At 39.9% G+C, this 20,892-nt stretch overlaps 1 protein-coding gene across 6 annotated transcripts in view; it reads left to right on the top strand.

The window, feature by feature from the left end:
- Positions 1–12,801, top strand: part of BCAR3 (BCAR3 adaptor protein, NSP family member) — a 116,687-nt gene extending 103,886 nt beyond the window's left edge. For all 6 annotated transcript variants that reach the window (XM_082670547.1, XM_082670548.1, XM_082670549.1 and 3 more), the window contains 4 exons: positions 337–508; positions 3,187–3,298; positions 8,605–8,817; positions 12,157–12,801. In XM_082670547.1, coding sequence (XP_082526673.1) covers positions 337–508; positions 3,187–3,298; positions 8,605–8,817; positions 12,157–12,335 — 676 coding nt within the window. In that variant the 3' untranslated portion in view covers positions 12,336–12,801. The remainder of the gene's footprint in view (positions 1–336; positions 509–3,186; positions 3,299–8,604; positions 8,818–12,156) is intronic.
- Positions 12,802–20,892: the final 8,091 nt, after the last annotated feature.

Consider the following 20,892-nt stretch of genomic DNA (forward strand, 5'->3'; position numbering starts at 1 on the left):
AGGTACAAGGAGCCACTTGCACTTCTGAGCAGCTTCACCCCAGGAGGGCCCTCTTCACATCCCCTGCTCCAGGGCTGAACAGCCCTGTGCTGGGGCATCTGTCTTTTTTGATTCTCCATAGGACACCCACTGAGGCCTCCCCGGGGCCCTGCTGCAGTCAACCTGATGGGGGCGATCTCTCTGTTGAAATCAGCAAGCAAACCGGCTGAGCTGCCAGTACATCTCAGGGCGATAGCAGCAAACGGTGGAAAGCCAGTCCTTGCCCTGGCCCATTTGGTTTCGTTTCCTCTTAGTCCTGTTGGCCCTGGGCCTGACTGCTGTTTTCCTCCCTCTCAGACACAACACGATGGCCATCGGCATTGCGGTGGACATTCTGGGCTGCACGGGCACTTTGGAGGACAGAGCAGCCACCCTCAATAGGATCATCCAGGTGGCAGTGGAGCTGAAAGACTCCATGGGGGACCTCTATTCTTTCTCGGCCATCATGAAGGCCTTGGAAATGCCGCAGGTAAATTCTCGCTTGCTTTGTGCGGCCCTGTGGGCCTGCGTGTACTTAATGTTCTGCAAAGTGGTCTGCAAGCCCATGCTTAGCAAATCACAGATGATTTTAATTAACCTCAAAAGGTAAATCGTATCTTAGTGAAAGCTGCTTTAATTAGGGGGCAAACAAGAGCAGTGTCCCAAGTATTTTGGCTCTGTTTTTAAAAACAGCAGATAATTGCTGACAACCTACACTTTCTCTTTGATATACGATAAGAAGAGTCATCCTCAGGAACTATAGATATTCCTGAAGGACCAGTTAGGATGATCACGTCTGGCGTGGGTGTGTTGTATAAGAAAGAGGCTGCTTCTGTCTGGGTCACCGGACGTGTGGGCAGTTTGGGGTAATGACTGACAAACTGGGACGTTTGGGGAACTGATCTCTAAGAATCCCTAGAGTGATTTATCTCAAAGTATGTTCCTCAGATCACCTAAAACAGACTCTGCTGTTAAAAAATTCAGATTCCTGGCCCATCTGCTATATAACCCCCTAAGCAGAGTTTCTGAAATCAGGCACTTTGAATTTATCTGCTTTGACAGACTGTTCTTAGGAGGAGGGTCAAAACTGAAAACCTGTCTTTGAAGTCAAATGGACCTCACAGAGGAAAGTGGTCCTGTTGTCTTGACGGCTAGGAGTCAGCTTTCAGACTTCCGTCGTGTTAACCCCTAGGTACTCGGCGACTTCGAGTATGAGACCACAGTCCCACAAGCCCAGTGTGCAACCCCTAACATCAAAAGCGCAGCTCATTTAGCTTGTCTGTTTCACAGCCACAGATTGTCTCTGAAATCCTGCCGGGTGCTCACTGAACATCCACCATTGCCACTGGGGCACTGTTGCTAAGTCAGGGCATGTTAGGAACATAATTTCCTTGCACGAAAGCGAGGTCACCTTTCAAACAAGAAGCTGAAAAACCTCATGCTTTCACCAGGAAATTTTGAGAGGGGTCAATGCCAATTATCATATACCAAGAGCTTTCAAAATTCTTTAGATGCACTGGAACTGTATAGGGGTGATATTTGAAATAAGCAAGTTCAGCCATATTTTCATGATATACTGACTTCTGCTATACTAACAGGAGTTATAATTTTTCATTTGGGTGTTTTTAATTTACATCATATTTATTTCCTCTTATCCAAAACTGCCTATAATTTTGAGGGCTAACAGGCTAGCTGTATGCATAGGCCCCCCAGCCCAGAGCTTTCTCCGAGAGTAGTGAAGGGGGTGTTTTGTGGCATTAACAAGGTTGCTGTCCATGACATCAAACTCAGCAATTAGGGACTTACCCCAAAGCACCTAAACATGCCTTTATAGATGGCTGCCTCCCCCCCCACAGCAGCATCAGACTCCTCCCTTCTGGAGTACTTCAGCAATGAGGGGGCAGAGTCCTCTAGGGTGTTCAGGGCCCTGCTTGGGGAGGGGAGTGGCAGGCCTAGGAAAAACCCGAGAGGAGTCATGTCATTTCTGTGCGCCATCATCTAAACCTGCTCCTTCTCTTCTCAGCTTCTGGGGTCAAGAGGGAGCATCCAGGAGATGGGCCTAGCCCAGAGACAAGGGCTCCTTTCAGAAAGGCGGACGCTTCAGGGAGGGGGAAGAGAAGAGAGGGCGGGGTGGTAGGAGGCCAGAGGAAAAACAGCCACATCCTTTCCTTCCCAACAAATCTGCTGATGGTGATCCTTTCTCACCTTCCTCTTGGAATACACAGGGAGCTCTTAGAGCCCAAGGAAATGAATTTCAGCTCCGCCATTTAGCGGCTGTGAAACCTTGAGCAAGTTACCTAATCTCTTCTGTTTTCTGACCTGTAAAATGAAGCCAAAATACCTGCCTCACAGGGCATGGTGAGGATTAAATGAAATTCCTCAAATACCTGACAGAGTTGGCTCTCATTCCATAAATATTAGTTCCCTTCCCTCCTTCCTTGTTTCATGTAGAAAAGGTCAGACACGGGCTTGCTGGTTTTAAGGTGTGAGTGGGGGACCATTTATCTAGGGCAGTCAGAGTCAGTGGCATATGTTGGTTTTGACTAAATTGTTCCCAAAGAAATGAAAAGGAATGAGTAGTGGCATCATATGGTCTAGGCAATTTTCCACGTCTCAGACTTTATTACTTACAAGTAACATTAAAATGCTGTATGTCATATTCTACATCCTTACATCAGTATAACCTCTATGGAGGACAGTTGGCAACTCCTATCAAAACTCAAAATACATGTATTTTTTGACGCAGTAGTTCCACTTCTGGAAATTTATCCTCCAGATATTTGGTAATAGAAAAATATGTTTAAAGCGCTTATCTACAGGAAACTAGTTAAACTATGGTTTATGCATAAATGGAACACTAGGCAAAAGTTTAACAAAACAAGACTGTTCTATGCTGTTTTATATGTACTTACACGGAATAATTTCCAAACAATGAACAGAAAAATATGTGTAGTATGATACGCATTTATTGTAAAAGGTGTGTGTGTCTCATGGGTTATTAGAACAATGTGGAGCAGGGTCGGGGTGGGGATTAGCTTTTCTCTCTACACTCCTTTCAACTGCTTTGAGTTTTTACCATGTACCTCTATCACCCATTCCAAAATTTAAGCAAAAAGGTAGTTTTAAAAAGAGCCTTTTCCAAAACGATAACACCTTTCTTTCTTCCAGATCACAAGGTTAGAAAAAACGTGGACTGCCCTGCGGCACCAGTACACACAAACCGCCATCCTCTATGAGAAACAGCTGAAGCCTTTTAGCAAAATCCTGCACGAAGGCAGAGGTGAGCACAGGATCAGGACAAGGGGGTCTGGTGGCAGCTCTGGCAGTGTCATATCTGTTCTGGTTTGATTGAAGCATTTAGCAGGGCATATTATGAGGCTCTCAGTTATGTGCAGGACTGTTGATGGGTCACCAAGGCTTTTATCAGATGACAGCATCGCTTTGTAGGTCTGCAGTTGCTAAAACAAGACATAGGCTACTAGTTACCTTATTTTGTGCTTAACTTTATAAATTGAGGTGTAATTTACATAACATTATATTAGCTTCAGGTGTACAACGTAATGATTTCATATTTGTATATGTTGCAAAATGATCACAATAAGACCAGTTAATATCTGTTACCATACATGGTTACAAAACGTTTTTTTCTTCTGATGAGAACTTTCAAGATCCACTCTGCTAGCTACTTTCAAATATGCAATACAGTATTATTAACTATAGTCACCATGCTGTACATTACATCCCCCAGGACTTATTCACTTTATAACTGGAAATTTGTACCTTTTGATCCCCTTCATCCATTTCACTTCTCCCCCTACCCCAACTCAGGCAACCACCAATCTGTTCTCTATATCCATGAGCTCAAAGGGTGTTTTTGTTTTTTTTAGGTATCACATGTAAGTGAGCTCATATGGTATTTATCTTTTTCTGTCTGACTTATTTCACTTAACATAATGCCCTCAAGTTGCATTCATGTTGTTACAAATGGCAGGATTCATTATTTTTTAATGGCTGAATAATATTCCATTGTGTATATATGTATGTGTGTGTGTGTATACACACATGCATCTTCTTTTTTTACTGAAGTTATAATTGATTTACAATGTTGTGTTAGATTCTGATGTACAGCAAAATAATTCAGTTATACATATATATGTATCATTTTTCATATTCTTTTTCATTATAGGTTATTACAAGATATTGAATGTAGTTCCCTATGCTATAAAATAGGACGTTATTTATCTATTTTAGATATAGTATTTTTTTTATAAATTTATTTATTTTTTGGCTGTGTTGGGTATTCATTGTTGCACTCAGGCTTTCCCTAGTTGTGGTGAGCAGGGCTACTCTTGCTTGCGGTGCATGGGCTTCTCCTTGCGGTGGCTTCTCTTGTTGTGGAGCACAGGCTTCAGTAGTTGTGGCATGTGGGCTCAGTAGTTGTGGCTCATGGGCTCTAGAGCGCTGGCTCAGTAGTTGCGCACGGGCTTAGTTGCTCTGTGGCACGTAGGATCTTCCCGGACCAGGGTTCAAACCCGTGTCCCCTGCACTGGAAGGCGAATTCTTAACCACTGCACCACCAGGGAAGTCCCTATATATAGTACTTTGTATCTGCTAATTCCAAACTCCTCATTTATCCCTCCCCTTCTTTCCCCTTTGGTAAACATAGATTTGTTTTCTATTACTGTGAGTCTGTTTCCATTCCGTAAATAAGTTCATTTGTATCATTTTTTTTAGATTCCACACATAAGTAATATCATATATTTGTCTTTGACACACTTCACTTATGAAGTATGGTAATCTCTATGTCCATCCATATTGCTGCAGATGGCATTATTTCATTCGTTTTTATGGCTGAGTAATATTCCAGTGTGTGTGTGTGTGTGTGTGTGTGTGTGTGCGCGCGTATACCACATCTTCTTTATCTACTTATCTGTCGATGGACATTTAGGTTGCTTCCGTATCTTGGCTGTTGTAAATAGTGCTGCTGTGACCACTGGGGTACATGTATCTTTTCGAATTAGAGTTTTCTCTGGATATATGCCCAGGAGTGGGATTGCTGGATCATATGGCAACTCTATTTTTAGTTTTTTAAGGAACCTCCATACTGTTCTCCATAGTGGTTGCACTAATTTTCATTTCCTCCAACCATGTAGAAGGGCTCCCTTTTCTCAACACCCTCTCCAGCACTTATTATTTGTGACTTTTTGATGACGGCCATTCTGACCAGTGTGAGGTGATACCTCATTGTAGTTTTGATTTACATTTCTCTGATAATTAGCAATGTTGAGCATCTTTTCATGTGCCTATTGGCCATCTGTATGTCTTCTTTGGAGAAATGTCTATTTAGGTCTTCTGCCCATTTTTTGATTGGGTTGTTTGTTTTTTTGTTATTGAGTTGTATGAGCTGTTTGTATATTTTAGAAATTAAGCCCTGTTGGTTGCAGTGTTTGCAAATATTTTCTCCCAGTCTGTTGGTTGCCTTTTCATTTTGTTTATGGATTCCTTTGCTGTGCAAAAGTTTATAAGTTTGATTAGGTCCCATTTGTTTATTTTTGCTTTTATTTCTATTGCCTTGGGAGACTAAGAAAACATTGCTATGATTTATACCAGAGAATGTTTTGCCTATTTTCTCTTCTCAGAGTTTTATGGTGTCATGTCTTATATTTAGGTCTTTAAGTCATTTTGAGTTTTTGTGTATGCTGTGAGGGAATGTTCTAAGTTCATTGATTTGCATGTAGCTGTCCAGCTTTCCCACCACTTGCTGAAGAGACTGTCTTATCTCCATTGTATATTCTTGCCTCCATTGTCAAAGATTAATTGACCATAGGTGTGTGCGTTTATTTCTGGGCTCTGTATTCTGTTCCATTGATCCATATGTCTGTTTCCATTACCATGCTGTTCTGATTAATGTAGCTTTGTAGTATTGTCTGAAGTCTGGGAGGATTATGCCTCCAGCTTTGTTCTTTTTCTTCAGGATTGCTGTGGCAATTCTGGGTCTTTTGTGACTCCATATACATTTTACAATTATTTATTCTAGTTCTGTGAAAAATGTCATAGGTAATTTGATAGGGATCACATTAAATCTGTAGATTGCTTTGGGTAGTATGGCCATTTTAACAATATTAATTCTTCCAGTCCAGGAGCATGAGTCCACATCTTCTTTATCCATTCGTCCATTGATGGACATTTAGGTTGGTTCCATGTCTTGGCTTTTACAAATAATGCTTCAGTGAATGCGGCAGGGAGGTGGTGCATGTATCTTTTCAAATTAGTGTTTTTGTTTTATTCAGGTAAATACCCAGAGGTGAAATTGCTGAATCATATGACAGCTCTATTTTTAACTTTTTGAGGAACCTCCATTTTCCATAGTGGCTGCACCAATTTACATCCCCACCAACAATGCCCAAGGGTTCCCTTTTCTCTGCATCCTTGCTAAAACTTGTTATTTGTCTTTTTTATAACAGCCATTCTAACAGATGTGAGATGATATCTCATTGTGATTTTGATTTGCACTTCCCTGATGTAGCTGTCCAGTATTCCCAACACCACTTATTGGAGAGACTGTCCTTTCCTCAGTGTATATTCTTGGCTACTTTGTCACAAATTGACCATATGTGTGTGGTTTTGTTTCAGGGCTCCCTATTCTGTTCCATTGATATATGTGTCCGTTTTTATGCCAATACCATGCTGTTTTACTATAGCTTTGTAATGTAGTGTGAAATCAGGGAATGTCATGCTTCTAGCTTTGTTCTTTCTCAAGATTGTTTTGGCTCCTTGGCATCTTTTGTGGTTCCACATAAATTTTAGGATTGTGTTTGTTCTATTTCTGTGAAAAATGCCATTGGAATTTTATAAGGATTGCACTGAATCTATAGATTGCTTTGGGTAGTATGGACATTTTAACAATATGAATTCTTCCATTCCGGGAGCACAATATCTTTCCATTTATTTGTGTTGTCTTCAATTTCTTTCATCAGTGTCTTACAGTTTTCAGTGTACAGGTCTTTCATCTCTTTGGTTAAATTTATTCCTAGGTATTTTGATCTTTTTGATGTAATTGTAAATGGAATTATTTTCTTAATATCTTTCTGATAGTTTGTTATTAGCATATGGAAATGCAACAGGTTTTTGTATACTTTGTATCCTGCAACTTTACTGAATTTGTTTATTCTAACAGTTTTTTGGTGGAGTCTTTAGGGTTTTCTATATATAATAGGTCATCTGCAAATAGTAATAGTTATACGTCTTCCTTTCCAGTTTGGATGGTTTTCTTTCTTTTTCTTCCCTAATTACTCTGGCTAGGACTTCCAATACTATGTTGAATAGAAGTGGTGAATAGTCATCCTTTTTTTCCTGATCTTAGAGGGGAAGTTTTTAGCTCTTCATCATTGAGTATGATGTTAGCTGTGGGCTTATTATATATGGCCTTTATTATGTTGTTGTACATTCCCTTTATTCCCACTTTGTTGAGTTTTTATCATAAATGGATGTTGAATTTTGTTAAAAATAATTTGATCATCTTAGTAGATGCAGAAAAATCATTTACCTTTCTTTTATTAATGTGGTATATCATAATGATTTGTGAATGTTGAGCCATGCTTGCATCCCTGGAATAAATCCCACTTGATCAATGTATATGATCCTTTCAATGTACTGAATTCAGTTTGCAAATATTTTGTTCAGGATTTGTGGATCTGTGTTCGTCACAGATATTGGCCTGTAATTTTCTTATCTTGTGGCATTACAAAGGTTACAGTCCAATAGGACCCATGGGCATAATAAGCCCCATTGGCCATCAGAGCTAGGCAATTTAGAGGTGTCCTCTGGAGAAGGCTGGAGATATTGGAATGCCGGACAAGGGTATGAGCTACTTTCTGGGATATATGAGTTAGGTGGAGCAAGGCAGAGGGAGAGCACAAAGATTGCGTCATCCATTAACCTCCATTGCTGAGAGAGCCTCATAGGTCCCAGTTGTTTGCCAAACCAGAAGCCTGCCTCTCGGGCTAAAGCTTTAAGATTAGCAAATGAGCCTCATTTGCATAATGTCCAGGCACCTCTCAATTGGCTGCCTCTGCACTGAGCCTTGGGGCAGGTGAGTCCAAGCTTGCAAGCCCTTTAAGACCTGTTTCTCAGATGATTATAGCCTTGTGGGTCTTGCAGACATGAGTACTGTTGGTTTTCAAAGTTAGATGTTTTGGGGGCTTATCTTTCAGGTGCTGGTCTTAAAAGCTGGGGTACCCCATGTGGGGTTCAAGCCCTTTGCTCCTCAGGGAGAAGCACCAGGTTTTGAGTTCCCTCCCGATTGTGGGTCACTGTGCCAGGGGTGGGGTTTATAGAGAGATAGTCTCCCAGCCTCTCTTACCTGCTCTGATGTCGACCTTCTCTCATTTATGCATTCGGACAGTTATTCAGACAGTTTTTAGTTTTTTTCCAGAGGCAGTTGCTCCATATTTAGCCACAGATTCAGTGTGTCCACAGAAGGAGGTGAGCCCAGGACACTCCTAAGTTGCCATCTTCAACTGGAGCTCTTTGCGCTTAACTTGGAAAGAAAGCATGACGTGGAAAACTTTACCCCTTGTTTTTCAGAGTCTACGTGTGTTCCCCCAAACAATATATCAGTCCCACTGCTGATGCCTCTTGTGACCTTAATGGAGCGCGAGGCTGTCACTTTTGAAGGAACTGACATGTGGGAAAAAAACGATGAAAGCTGTGAGATTATGCTGAACCATTTGGCAACAGCCCGACTCATGGCAGAAGCTGCAGACAGCTACCGGATGAATGCTGAGAGGATCCTGGCAGGTAAGAGCTGGTTTTGGTAAGCTGTCTACTCTGCACAGTAATTGGAATGAAGGAATGAAAAAGCATGGGTGCTCTCAATAAGAAAGAGACCAAGTAGGAAAGATTAAGGCATGGGAATTCCATTTCCTGTATGGTTGATCACTACTTACTTAGTTCCTGTCTTAGGGATCCTACTTCTCCCTTGCTTTTACGTATTCTCTCTCTTGTGCCAGTGGTATAAACGGAGAGAAAGGATCAAGAAAGAATTTGTCAGCTTGTTTACCATTAGTACCTCTGATAATCACTATTAGAAAAGGTGATGGGCCAACATGAGGAGTTGGGGGTTCTATCTGACTTATCTGTATTCCTATTTCTTCCCAGACACACTGGCAAGTGAGCTCCCCTGCTCTTGGCATCAGAGGGTCCAACATAAGCAAAGGCAGAGAGAGCTTGGAGAAAAGTATGAACCACAAGTACTTGGCTTTGTATTAGTGTAAAGTGTGTCTTAAGGAGTGGCCAGCTAGGTTAAAGAAGAAGGTGGATACAGGTGGGAAGGCCTTCCATGTAGGACTGTGGCTGAGGAAGAGCCAGTGAAGGGTTTTAAACATGGGAGGATGTTATCACATGGTCAGATTTGTTTTCAGTCTGCCATCTTTGTGGAGGAAGGCAGGAAGACTGAAGCTTGCAGGCAAAAAGACCATTTAGGAAGCAAGTACAAGAATAAGGGCTTTACCAACACAGTTATCAGGGGTGACTATTTTCTCTTCCTCACTGTATAATTTTTTTTTTTTTGCGGTACGCGGTCCTCTCACTGTTGTGGCCTCTCCCGTTGCGGAGCACAGGCTCCGGACGCGCAGGATCAGTGGCCATGGCTCACGGGCCTAGCCGCTCCGTGGCACGTGGGATCTTCCCGGGCTGGGGCACGAACCCATGTCCCCTGCATCGGCAGGCGGACTCTCAACCACTGTGCCACCAGGGAAGCCCCTCACTGTATAATTTTTAACAGTCTTCAAGGGCCCCCAGTTTGATCCACAAGGTTAAGAACTATATGGGGCAGAAGAGGCCTATTATTTCAACCTGAAACAAAGTTGTTACTTCAGAACAGAATTTGGGACTGAACAATTTGCACTGTGTCTGCTGTAGGTATAAGCACTACATACCTGTTTCTTTTCTTTTCCTCAGAAAGTTCTTCAGGGTTGGCAGTGTAGGACTCAAACCATAAAAGCCTGTAATTCAACTCACCAGATACTGGAATACCTGCTTATACAAAACCAATAAGTATATTACATTAGATGTTGCCTAAGCCAATAATATTAGGGTGGATTTTGAGAAAAGTATGCTCTAAGCTGTTCTACAGAAAATCACCTTAAAGGCATCTGATGGTATTTCTCAGTTGATCCTGCTACTGGTTTTCATAGCAAGTTCTCATTGCTAGAAGTGACTGTGAGCCCAGTAAGGGCAGAGATTTGCTCACCAACATATCCCAGCACTCAGCCCAGGGTAGGGGCTCAAAGCATATTAACTGAATGAGTGGAAGTTGTCATCTGGCCTCTGGCTGGTTATCTGCCAAAGATATTTTGGCATCACATGGATGAATGGAATAGAAGCCTTCTATAATCCTCTCCGTCACGAAGATACTATGATCTAGATGATGAGAATATATTTAATGACAGAGCCAACTACTCCAGCAGTAATCAAGGATGAGAAACATATGCCTGCATGACGCTTTGGCTAGAGGTTTCCCCTGCTCTAATAGAGTTGACTGAGCATCCTTGGCCATAAGTAGAGCAGATCTTCTCTTACAGAAGAGGAAAGAGAGTTGAGAAACAGGCCCACACATGTGACTGTAGATTGTTTTCTGACAACAGTGTCAAGGTAATTCACTGCATAAAGTAATCTTTCAACAAATGGTGCTGGAACTACTGATTATCATATACAAAAAAAGAATCTCAATCTTTACGTCACAGCATACACTCAAAATGTAACAGCTAAAGTGTAAAGCTTCTATAAGAAAACATAGGAGAAATTCCTTGTGTCCTTGGGTTAGGCAAAATTTCTTAAGATACAAAAAGCATGAACCATAAAAGAAAACTGATAAATCAAAATTTTACATTTTGCTCTTTAAAAGTCACCATTAAGGAAGTGAAAAGGCACACCACAGACTAGAAGAAAATATTTGGCAAACATACATCAGATAAAGGACTTATATCTAGAATCTAAAGAAATCTTACAACTCAAGGAGAAGAGAAACAAGATTTGAATCAACAAAAGATTTGAATAGACACTACACCAGAGTGGATATACAGTGACAATAAACTACATGGAAAAATGTTCAAAGCATTAGTTATTACGGAAATGTAAATGTAAACCACAGTGAGATACCACCACGAGCTATCTAGAATGACAATACCAAGAGTTGACAGCTGGACTCTTCACATGTTACTGATGAGAATATAAAATGGTAACGTCATTTTGGAAAAGAGTTTGATGGTTTCTTTAAAAGTAAACATATATTTACCATGTGACCCAGTAATTCCACTTCCAGAGAAATGAAAACAAATGTCCACTCAAAGACTTAATCACAAATGTTCACATTATTCGTAATAGCCAGAAACTGGAAACAATCCAAATGTCTTATCAGTTGGTAAACAATATGTGGTATGTTATGTCCACATAACTGAATACTACTCAGCAATAAAAAGGAATGAATTATTGATAACTACAACAATATGGAATAATCTTAACATCATGCTGAGTGAAAGAAGCCAAAGTGAAAGAAGCTTGACATTAAAAAAAGTCCATGTTATATAATCCCATTTATATCAAATTTCTACAAAAGGCAAAGCAACAGTGATGGAAAGCAGATTAGTGGTTGGCTGTGGTGTGGGGTAGGTACAGGGATTGACTGCAAAGAGGTACGAGGGGATTTTCTACGGTGATTGATGGAATTGTTCTAAAGTGGTGGTGATGGTTGTGCAACTGTATAAACCGCAGCTAAAATGGGTGAATCATGACAAGTAAATTATACAACAATAAAGCTGTTAAAAAAAAAAAAGGTACTTTGAACACTCCTTCTCACAGCACTACGGCCCATGGTGGCTTGTGCACACGAATTTTATTCACGTCTTAGTGAGTTTACTTGTTATTCTTTCTCTGAAGGTGCTCAGGTCCTGGGGAGGGGGGGGCTCTGCCCACCTTTATATAGAGTAGATCCTATATTTTTTTTCCTTGGGGGCATTTTTTGAAAGTTCTGAGAGATGTTCATTTTGCTCCTACTTTAAAACAAGCAAGTTTTCAGTCTATTTTCAACACTGTTTCAAGCAGAACTGAAGTAAGTTTTTTTGGTTTTGTTTTTACTAGGTTTTCAACCAGATGAAGAAATGAGTGAACTCTTCAAGACTGAATTCCAAATGAGATTGCTATGGGGCAGCAAAGGTGCACAAGTCAATCAGACAGAGAGATATGAGAAATTCAACCAGATTTTAACTGCCCTCTCACGTAAATTGGAACCTCCTCCTATAAAGCAGGCAGAGCTTTGATAACTAACTCTCCAGAGAACCTTAGGATATAATTTCAAGCTTATCCAGTTTCTTCTTTGAGAAAGCTTATCATTTGATAAAGTAAAGTAATAATGTGCAAATCTGACAATATACAAGCTTTTAGTATCCACAGGATATTAAACATGTAAATTGCACAGAGCACACTTATTTATGAATTGTTTAAAATTACTACTGATTTTAAAATGAATGATAATTTATTAAGGTAACTATTGCTAATGCTGATCAACAAATTTAAGTGAAGACCCAGCTACATTGGCTGGTTGCTTTCTATTACCGAGGTATTTGACCATTTTAGTTTTAATAATTCCATGTCAGATAAGTGTAAATAGAAGAGTTTAAAAGCATGAAACATTTCAGAAGGTATCAGTTGTATGATATTCTTTAACTAAATATGAAAAATGTAAATAGTCATATGAAAATATATCTTTTTGTGAAACAGCTGTATCCAGTCTCTTTAACATTAAACAATTCATTGTAGTACAATAATTCTACCTCCTACCTTCCTGGGGCACCCTCTTCCCGTGCCACTACATCCTGATTGATGATAGTAAACCAAAATCAATGAGAGCGGTATGGAAATTTTAAGGTTTCTGGCTTAGGGGACAGAGGTGAATACAAGGTAGAGCTGGCTCCAGAAGACCTAGGTTCCAACAACAGCTGTGGTGCTTGCTAGCAGTTGGACTTTGGTCAAGTTAACCTCCTCAAGTCAAGTCCCGTGTGCAGCACAGCGCCTGGTACAAAGTGAGCACCAGATGTTAGTATATTTCATGACATTATTTCACATATTTCAAAATAATTACCTTTTCCTCTAGCTGATAAGTATGAGTTTTCCAGATTTGTTTTCTAGGTTTTTTGACTTACTTCCCAAAGGGGATACTTTCTAGTTTATCAGTATCCACCCCAATTTTTTTCTATTGTAGAAAATTTGGAATACAAGACTTTAAAATATAAAATATTAAACTTCTATCACTCTGCCACCAACTGTCACTTATCAATCAATTTGCTTTTTCTATTCTAAATAATTTGGGGACCATAGAGAATAGTATTATATCCCACTTTTCTCAAATAAGTTGCAAAAATTTCACCATGACTGACAGCCTTTGAAAAAATATGACTGGTTCCAGAAGTTACACTATAATTTAACCATCACCCTATTATTGGTCATCTTGAATATGCCTGCCAGAACTAAGTACAAGCCTCTCATTGTGGTCTATTTAATAAAATGGAAATATTAGTTTCAAATCCTGGACTATTTCCATTAATGGGGCCTAGAATCATGAAGCCCTTCTCCCAGTTTTTAAAAGCCATCATTTTTTATTTCCTGAAAAATCCAAAGCACACTTCTACTTCTGGCAATATGGTGGTTCAGATGCTCTTAGAAAACCCTCTCACTATAACTAAATTTTCAAAAACATACCTTTTAATGCACTATTAAGCTTGATAGAATGAACTGGAAATCCCCAAGGAAAAATCCTCTCCTCCCCACCTCACCCATCAAAAGGAACAGCAAAAATTTAAATCAACTCTGTAAGAGGAACTTACTTAAAAACCTGGGTGGCCCTAGAGGCAAATACTGACATCAACTCAGCGATAGGGAGACAGTGTCTTAGCGGAGCTGCACATGAAATGCCTCCATTAAGTAGGGATCCTTAAAGGGTCCCTGTTAATAGGCTGGAAAAGAAATCCATCTGCCAGCAAAGAGAGGTTACCCAGGGAACAGCTACAAGAAGAAAAATAATGGTCTTTGGTGAGGATTTGTAACTACAAGCCTGTTCTCAAATAGGTCTGGAGTAAAATTCACAAAATTTACAAAACTCAAAACCAAGAAATTGATTTACAGTGGTAACATATACATATACACATACACACATATATACATATACATATATAATATATATACACACACACACACACATATGTGTATATACATATATATATAAAAGACATAAGCAGGGCCTTCCTGGTGCTCAGTGGTTAAGAATCTGCCTACCAATGCAGGGGACACAGGTTCAAGCCCTGGTCCGGGAAGATCCCACATGCCGCGGAGCAACTAAGCCCATGCGCCACAACTACTGAGCCTGTGCGCTAGAGCCCGTGAGCCACAACTACTGAAGTCTGTGCGCCTAGAGCCCGTGCTGTGCAACAGAAGCCACTGCAATGAGAAGCCCGCGCGCTGCAACGGAGAGGAGCCCCCCCCCCACCACTCGCCACAAGCAGAGAAAACCCGCGCACAGCAACAAAGACCCAACAGAGCCAAAAATAAATAAATTTATTTTTTTAAAAAAGCAAAATTAGGGCTTCCCTGGTGGCGCAGTGGTTGAGAGCCCGCCTGCCGATGCAGGGGACACGGGTTCGTGCCCCGGTCCGGGAAGATCCCACGTGCCGCGGAGCGGCTGGGCCCGTGAGCCATGGCCGCTGGGCCTGCGCGTCCAGAGCCTGTGCTCCGCGGCGGGAGAGGCCACAGCAGTGAGAGGCCCGCGTACCACAAAAAAAAAAAAAAAAAAATTAAAAAAAACCACACAAGCAGAAGCAGTGCCATGAAAAATAAAATGCTGGGGAAAAAAAGATTTAGAACCCCAACACCTTCAGATGCTGGAATTACCATATTTTGAATGCAAAGCACTCATATATGGATGTGTATAAAGAAAACATGAACTCAAACAGGAAATGAGTATTAAAAATGATCAGAGTTTAAGAGAAACTAAATATACGCTTTAGAAATGTATAATAATGAAATCAAAAATCCAATAGATGCTAATAATAAACAGAAGATTAGATCCAACTGAAGCTTTAAATGAACACATAGACATATCTGAAGACCATGCCCAGAATACAGCAGAGATAAGAACAGGAAAAACAGAAGAGAAAGATTAAAAGAGTTACATGATTTGAAATAGAAGGACCCAATGCATCTCAGTAGAGCTCAAGAAGGAAAGGGAGGTGGGGAGGAAGGAATTCATCCAGAAGAAAGGTCTGAGATTTAAGAAGGATTGGTGAGCAGAGAAACTGCTAAACTTAGAGGTGTATCCAGACAAACACTAAAAATAGTATCTACTATGTGATGTTAAAAAGTCAATTAAAACAGTAGCACAAACCAGGAGTGGGGTGATCAGTTACTAGAGTTCTGATAAAGTGTTATTCTTTTAGTCAGTAGAAGGATTAAGATACTGATTAGCTTTAAGTAAGTATGCAAAATATCAAGGTTAAATACTACAAGAACAGAAATTACAAAGTTTCAAACTAGTAGAGGAAAAAAATGGAGAATACAAACAAAAAATATGAGACATCGAAAAGTGAAATGAATAGCAGCACAAAGATGGCAGAAATTAAGTCCGAACTCATCCACAGTCATTATAAATGTAAACAGACTGAACCCTCCAGTTAAAAGTCAGAGATGACCAACTAAATTTAAAACAAAACCACCTGGACTTCCCTGGTGGTGCAGTGGTTCAGAATCCACCTGCCAATGCAGGGGACATGGGTTCAAGGCCTGGTCCGGGAAGATCCCACATGCCACGGAGCAATACAGCCTGTGTGCCACAACTACTGAGCCTGCGCTCCACAGCCCACGAGCTACAACTACTGAGCCCACGAACCACAACTACTGAAGCCCGTGTGCCTAGAGCCTGCGCTCCACAACAAAGAGAAGCCACTGCAATGAGAAGCACGCACACCACAACGAAGAGTAGCCCCCGCTCACCGCAACTAGAGAAAGCCCCCGTGCAGCAACGACGACCCAACACAGCCAAAAATAAAATAATTTTTTTTAAATCTTATACTATTTACAAGAGACATAAAGCATAAAAATACATAGAAATTGAAAATTCTTTTAAAAAGGTCAGGATAATTATGAGAGAGGGAACAGGGTATAATTTGTGAGAGGGATGTGGTGGGTTTCTGAGGTGCTGGTAATGCTTTATTGCCTGACTCAAAAGTTATTGACTTTCTAATAACTTAAGCTGTACATTTATGTTTTATACATTTTCTGAATATTTTATAATAACACGTTAAAACATTTAAAAAAATATGTGATACCTAGGCATATTTGTAACAAAATATGAACTTGGTGAAAAATTTTTTTAACTTTATTCTAAAAAATCTGAAAACCACTGAAAAGTAGTAAACGAAGGAACCATGCTCATAAACTAGAATATTCAGTATTAAAAGATATTAGTTCTTAAAACGATCTATAAGCTCAACGCACTCAATGCATTTGAGTGCTCAAATGCAATCCCACTCAAAATTCAATACGACTTTTCAAGCTAACTTGATAAGCTTTTCCTAAAACTTTAATGGCAAGGAAGTCAAGACCATCCTGGGGAAATAAGACGGGGGGAGGGGGGAATCTGTTCTACCAAATATAAAAGCTCATGATTAAGTTACAGTAATCAAGAAACTATCATTAGAAATTTGACATATGACAGGAGTAACATTGCCCATCAGTGGAGGAAAGGATGATTTTTTAAAATAAATAATTCTTGAACTGGTTAAGCAAATGAAGGCGGGGGGCGGGGATGTTCCTTACTTTATATCATACACCGAAATAAAATCTAGATGAATTAAGATCCCACATGTGAAAGGCAAAACCGTAACACTTTTAGAAAAAAATACAGAATATCTTTTTTACTTTGAATGAAGAATTTCTTAAACTAGATAGGAAAGCATTAAATATGAAAGATTGATCAATCTACATTAAAATGAACTTCTATTCATCAAAAGGTATCATAGATAAATTGAAAGAACTGAAAGATGGTATCAGCAACACATAAAAATAACAAAGTATTAGTATGGTAGGCAGCCTCCAAGATGGCCCCAGATGTTCCCTGCCACGTGATGTTGACATCCTTGTGTTGTATACCAGGGTTGGTTTGCATCACCAAGTACATAGAAGTAATGGTATTCACATCTGAGATTAGGTTATAAAAGACTGCAGATTCCATCCTGAGTTTTTCTCTCTTGGATCACTCACTGAAGGAAGCAAGATGCCACACTGTGAACATCCCTATGAAGAGGTCCACAGGGCCTGCCAACAATCATGTGAATGATCCTGGAAGTGGACTCTCCAGTCTGAGTCAAAGCTTTGAGATGATTGCAATCCTTGCCAACACCTTGACCGCAACCTCCTGAGAAACTCTGAGCCAGAGTCACCAGCTATGTTACACAGCAAGAGATAACTAATACTATTAGCATCTTTAATACATAAAGAACTCCCATGAATATATACGGAAAGACACCAACCAAAGAATAAAATGGGCAAAAGATATAAACAGGCTTTTCACAGAAGAGGAAACACAAATGGTAAATATGACAAGATGTTCAACTTCATCAATAGTCAGGAAAAAGCAAATTAAGATTATAATGAAATGCTATTTTACATCCATTGAACTGTAAAAAAAAAAAAAGAAAATAAAATTTTAAAGTCTTACTCCTAAATTGTTGGTCAGGATATGGAGAATAAATAACCCTTATACACAACTTGTAGTTATGTAAAAATGTTATACTCACTTTAAGGGGAAAATGCGGCATTACCGTTTTAAATTTAAGATAAATATAACCCATAACTCAGCAATTCCTCTCCTAGGTATAGATCTTAGAGAAACTCTTGTATCAGTAAACATGCACATGGATGTGCATAAGAGCATTGTTCATACTAGCAAAATTCAGGAAATAGCCCAAATGCCCAACAGGAGAATGCATAAATTCTGTATATGTATATAATGGAATACTATACACAGTAAAATGAACTATGCGTAAACATGGATAAATCTTAGAATACTGTTGAGTGAAAAAAGCAACTCTCAGAAGATACCATGCAATATGCAAAATATTTAACAAGTGGGATATTAATAATACATAAATCATGAATTAATGTACAAATCAATGTGCAAATCAACAAGTAAAATAATCCCCTTTATTCTTTAAACTACGTAACACTGTTTATCAAGTGATGAAAGTGGCACAATTCATCAATCACTAATAACTTCCAAATAATTTGATTAAATAGTTGAGCTGGTATAATTTTTTGCTCGACATGGCTGCCATCAGCTGAACAATGCCTCCATGATTTAACACAGGGCTGCAAACTCTTCCAATGACTTCCCCCTTTCAGTTGCTAGTTATTAACTTACTAATGTGTTGTCTGGCACCTGGAGAGAGAGGACATGCAGCTGATCCTCATCTCATCTCATTGGACAGAATAGTACCATCTGGATGCAGGCTGTATGCCAAGAGACAGTGGCAGGAGCACCCCGCTAGAGGAAAGAGAGTAGAGAATGTGAGGAAGAGGGAGCAAGTTGGGTGTGGACTGATGATCCTGGTTGCCAGAACCGGGAGCTTGTGTTTTATGTCTGTCTCATTCCACACCCAAGACTGTGTCCCCCACATTGGCCGACTAAGAAATAAGCAATGGCTGGTTGGTGCCAGTCATGATTTAGGACAAAGGCAGGAGAAAGCGGGGAGAATAAAAATAAACTGAGCCAGTCTACTGGGGCTTCTGCAGGCCCTGAGACCAAGCAGTTTGGTCTGCCCAGGCAAGTGAGAGTAAAGTTGAACTTTTAGAGGTTAAGAGAGTGGACACTGTGATACTCCTGTCTGAGACCAGCCAGGGGAGCAGCAGTTGTGCTCTCACTTAGCATACTCTTCTGGGTATTAAACAAAGGCTGGTAGTTTCCCTCTCCTCATACCTCTTCAATGAACAAGGCAGGCTACCCTCCACCACAAAATAAGTTGCCAAATAAAACAAAATGTTAAAAAAAAAAAAATCTAAAGGGCCATTACTGCACCACAAGGGGCTATGTCCCCAAACACCAGTGTCTACCCACACTCCCTTCCAGTCTCCCCAGCTGCTACCAGAGCTTCGATGTGTCTCCTCCCCTTGAGCAAGATGAGGCATTTCTTTGGAGGAGGAACAGAGGAGGTCTGCCTCAGCTTAGTTGTCCAGGGCTTACAAAGGGCTTACGAAACCAAGGGTTTATGAAACCAAGAAGATTCCCCAACACCTGAAATAATAGTATATCTACAGTAAGCCCTTCGACTTTGTCCCCAGTGCTCAAACCAGAAATGCATCAGTGTCATGTGTTATTTCTGAGATAAACCACATGTAGTGAAACTTATACGATTAACTACAGTTTTACTACTTTTCAGAATTATTTTTTACCCACCAGTAAGGAAATATTTCTACAGCATTAACTGTGGCTATATCAGTGTGCACTGGCTGAATATGAGCCCTGCTCATAACAGAGTATAAAACCATCTTTACAGAGCTCAAAAACATGGAAAGCTCATCAGGTTTAGAAAAAAATATACATGTGATAAAAATGAAGAAAAAACAATAACCATGAAACTCAGGATAATGGTTATCTTTGAAGGAGATGGAGAGGATAATTTTCTATTTCTTGAGTTGACAGATTTATGTTTATTTTACAATGGTTCATAATATACATATGTTTTCTACAAGAAGTTCTCCTCAGAGGTGACATTTCGGGTCTACCAAATCAGCTTGTTGCAAGCTCCTACTCTCTACAACAATGCTCTCACAATCTTATAAAAATGAGTATGAAATCTTGTCAATTACTGAAATTGTGCTGAAATCAGGACAATTACGTCTGTAGAATTTCCCATTTGTATCTAAAGAAAGGAATGAGGCTAACTAGACATGACTTATTCTTAGGACCTAGGTCAGTTGCCCATTACATTTTCTCTTAAATGCTGACAAAATTATCTAGCACTTTTAAGAGTTGTCAAACTTCCCAGAACTTACTCTTCAAAATCTATATTTTCCAATGGGCAGAAGGCCTAAATAGACATTTCTCCAAAGACATACAGGTGGCCAACAGGCACATGAAAAGATGCTCAGCATCACTAATTATTAAATGCAAATCAAAACTACAATGAGGTACCACCTCACACCCATCAAAACAGCCATAATTTTTTTTAAAAAATCTACAAATAACAAATGCTGGAGAGGGTGTGGAGAAAAGGGAACCCTCCTACGTTGTTGGTGGGAACGTAAATTGATGCAGCCACTATGGAGAATAGTATGGCAGTCCCTCAACAAACTAAAAATAGAGTTGCCATATGATCCAGCAATCTCACTTCTGGGCATATATCCAGATAAAACTATAATTCAAAAAGATACATGCAACCCTATGTTCATAGCAGCACTATTCACAACAGCCAAGACATGGAAGCAACCTAAATGTCCATCGACAGAGGAATAAAGAAGATGTACGTCTATACAAACGGAATAATACCCAGTCATAAAAAACTGAAATAATGCCATTTGCAGCAACATGGATGGACTTAGAGATTATCATACTAAGTGAAGTCAGAAAGAGAAAGACAAATACCATATATCACTTACATGTGGAATCTAAAATGTGACACAAATGAACTTATCTATGAAACAGACTCAGAGACACAGAGAACAGACTTGTGTTGCCAAAGGAAGAGGGAGGTGAAGGAAGGATGGACTGGGAGTTTGGGATTAGCAGATGCAAACTTACAGAATGGATAAACAACAGGGTCCTACTGCATA

The sequence above is a fragment of the Grampus griseus genome (assembly GCF_964374135.1).
Source record: "Grampus griseus genome assembly, chromosome: 1".
In the NCBI taxonomy this organism is placed as follows: Eukaryota; Metazoa; Chordata; class Mammalia; order Artiodactyla; family Delphinidae; genus Grampus; species Grampus griseus.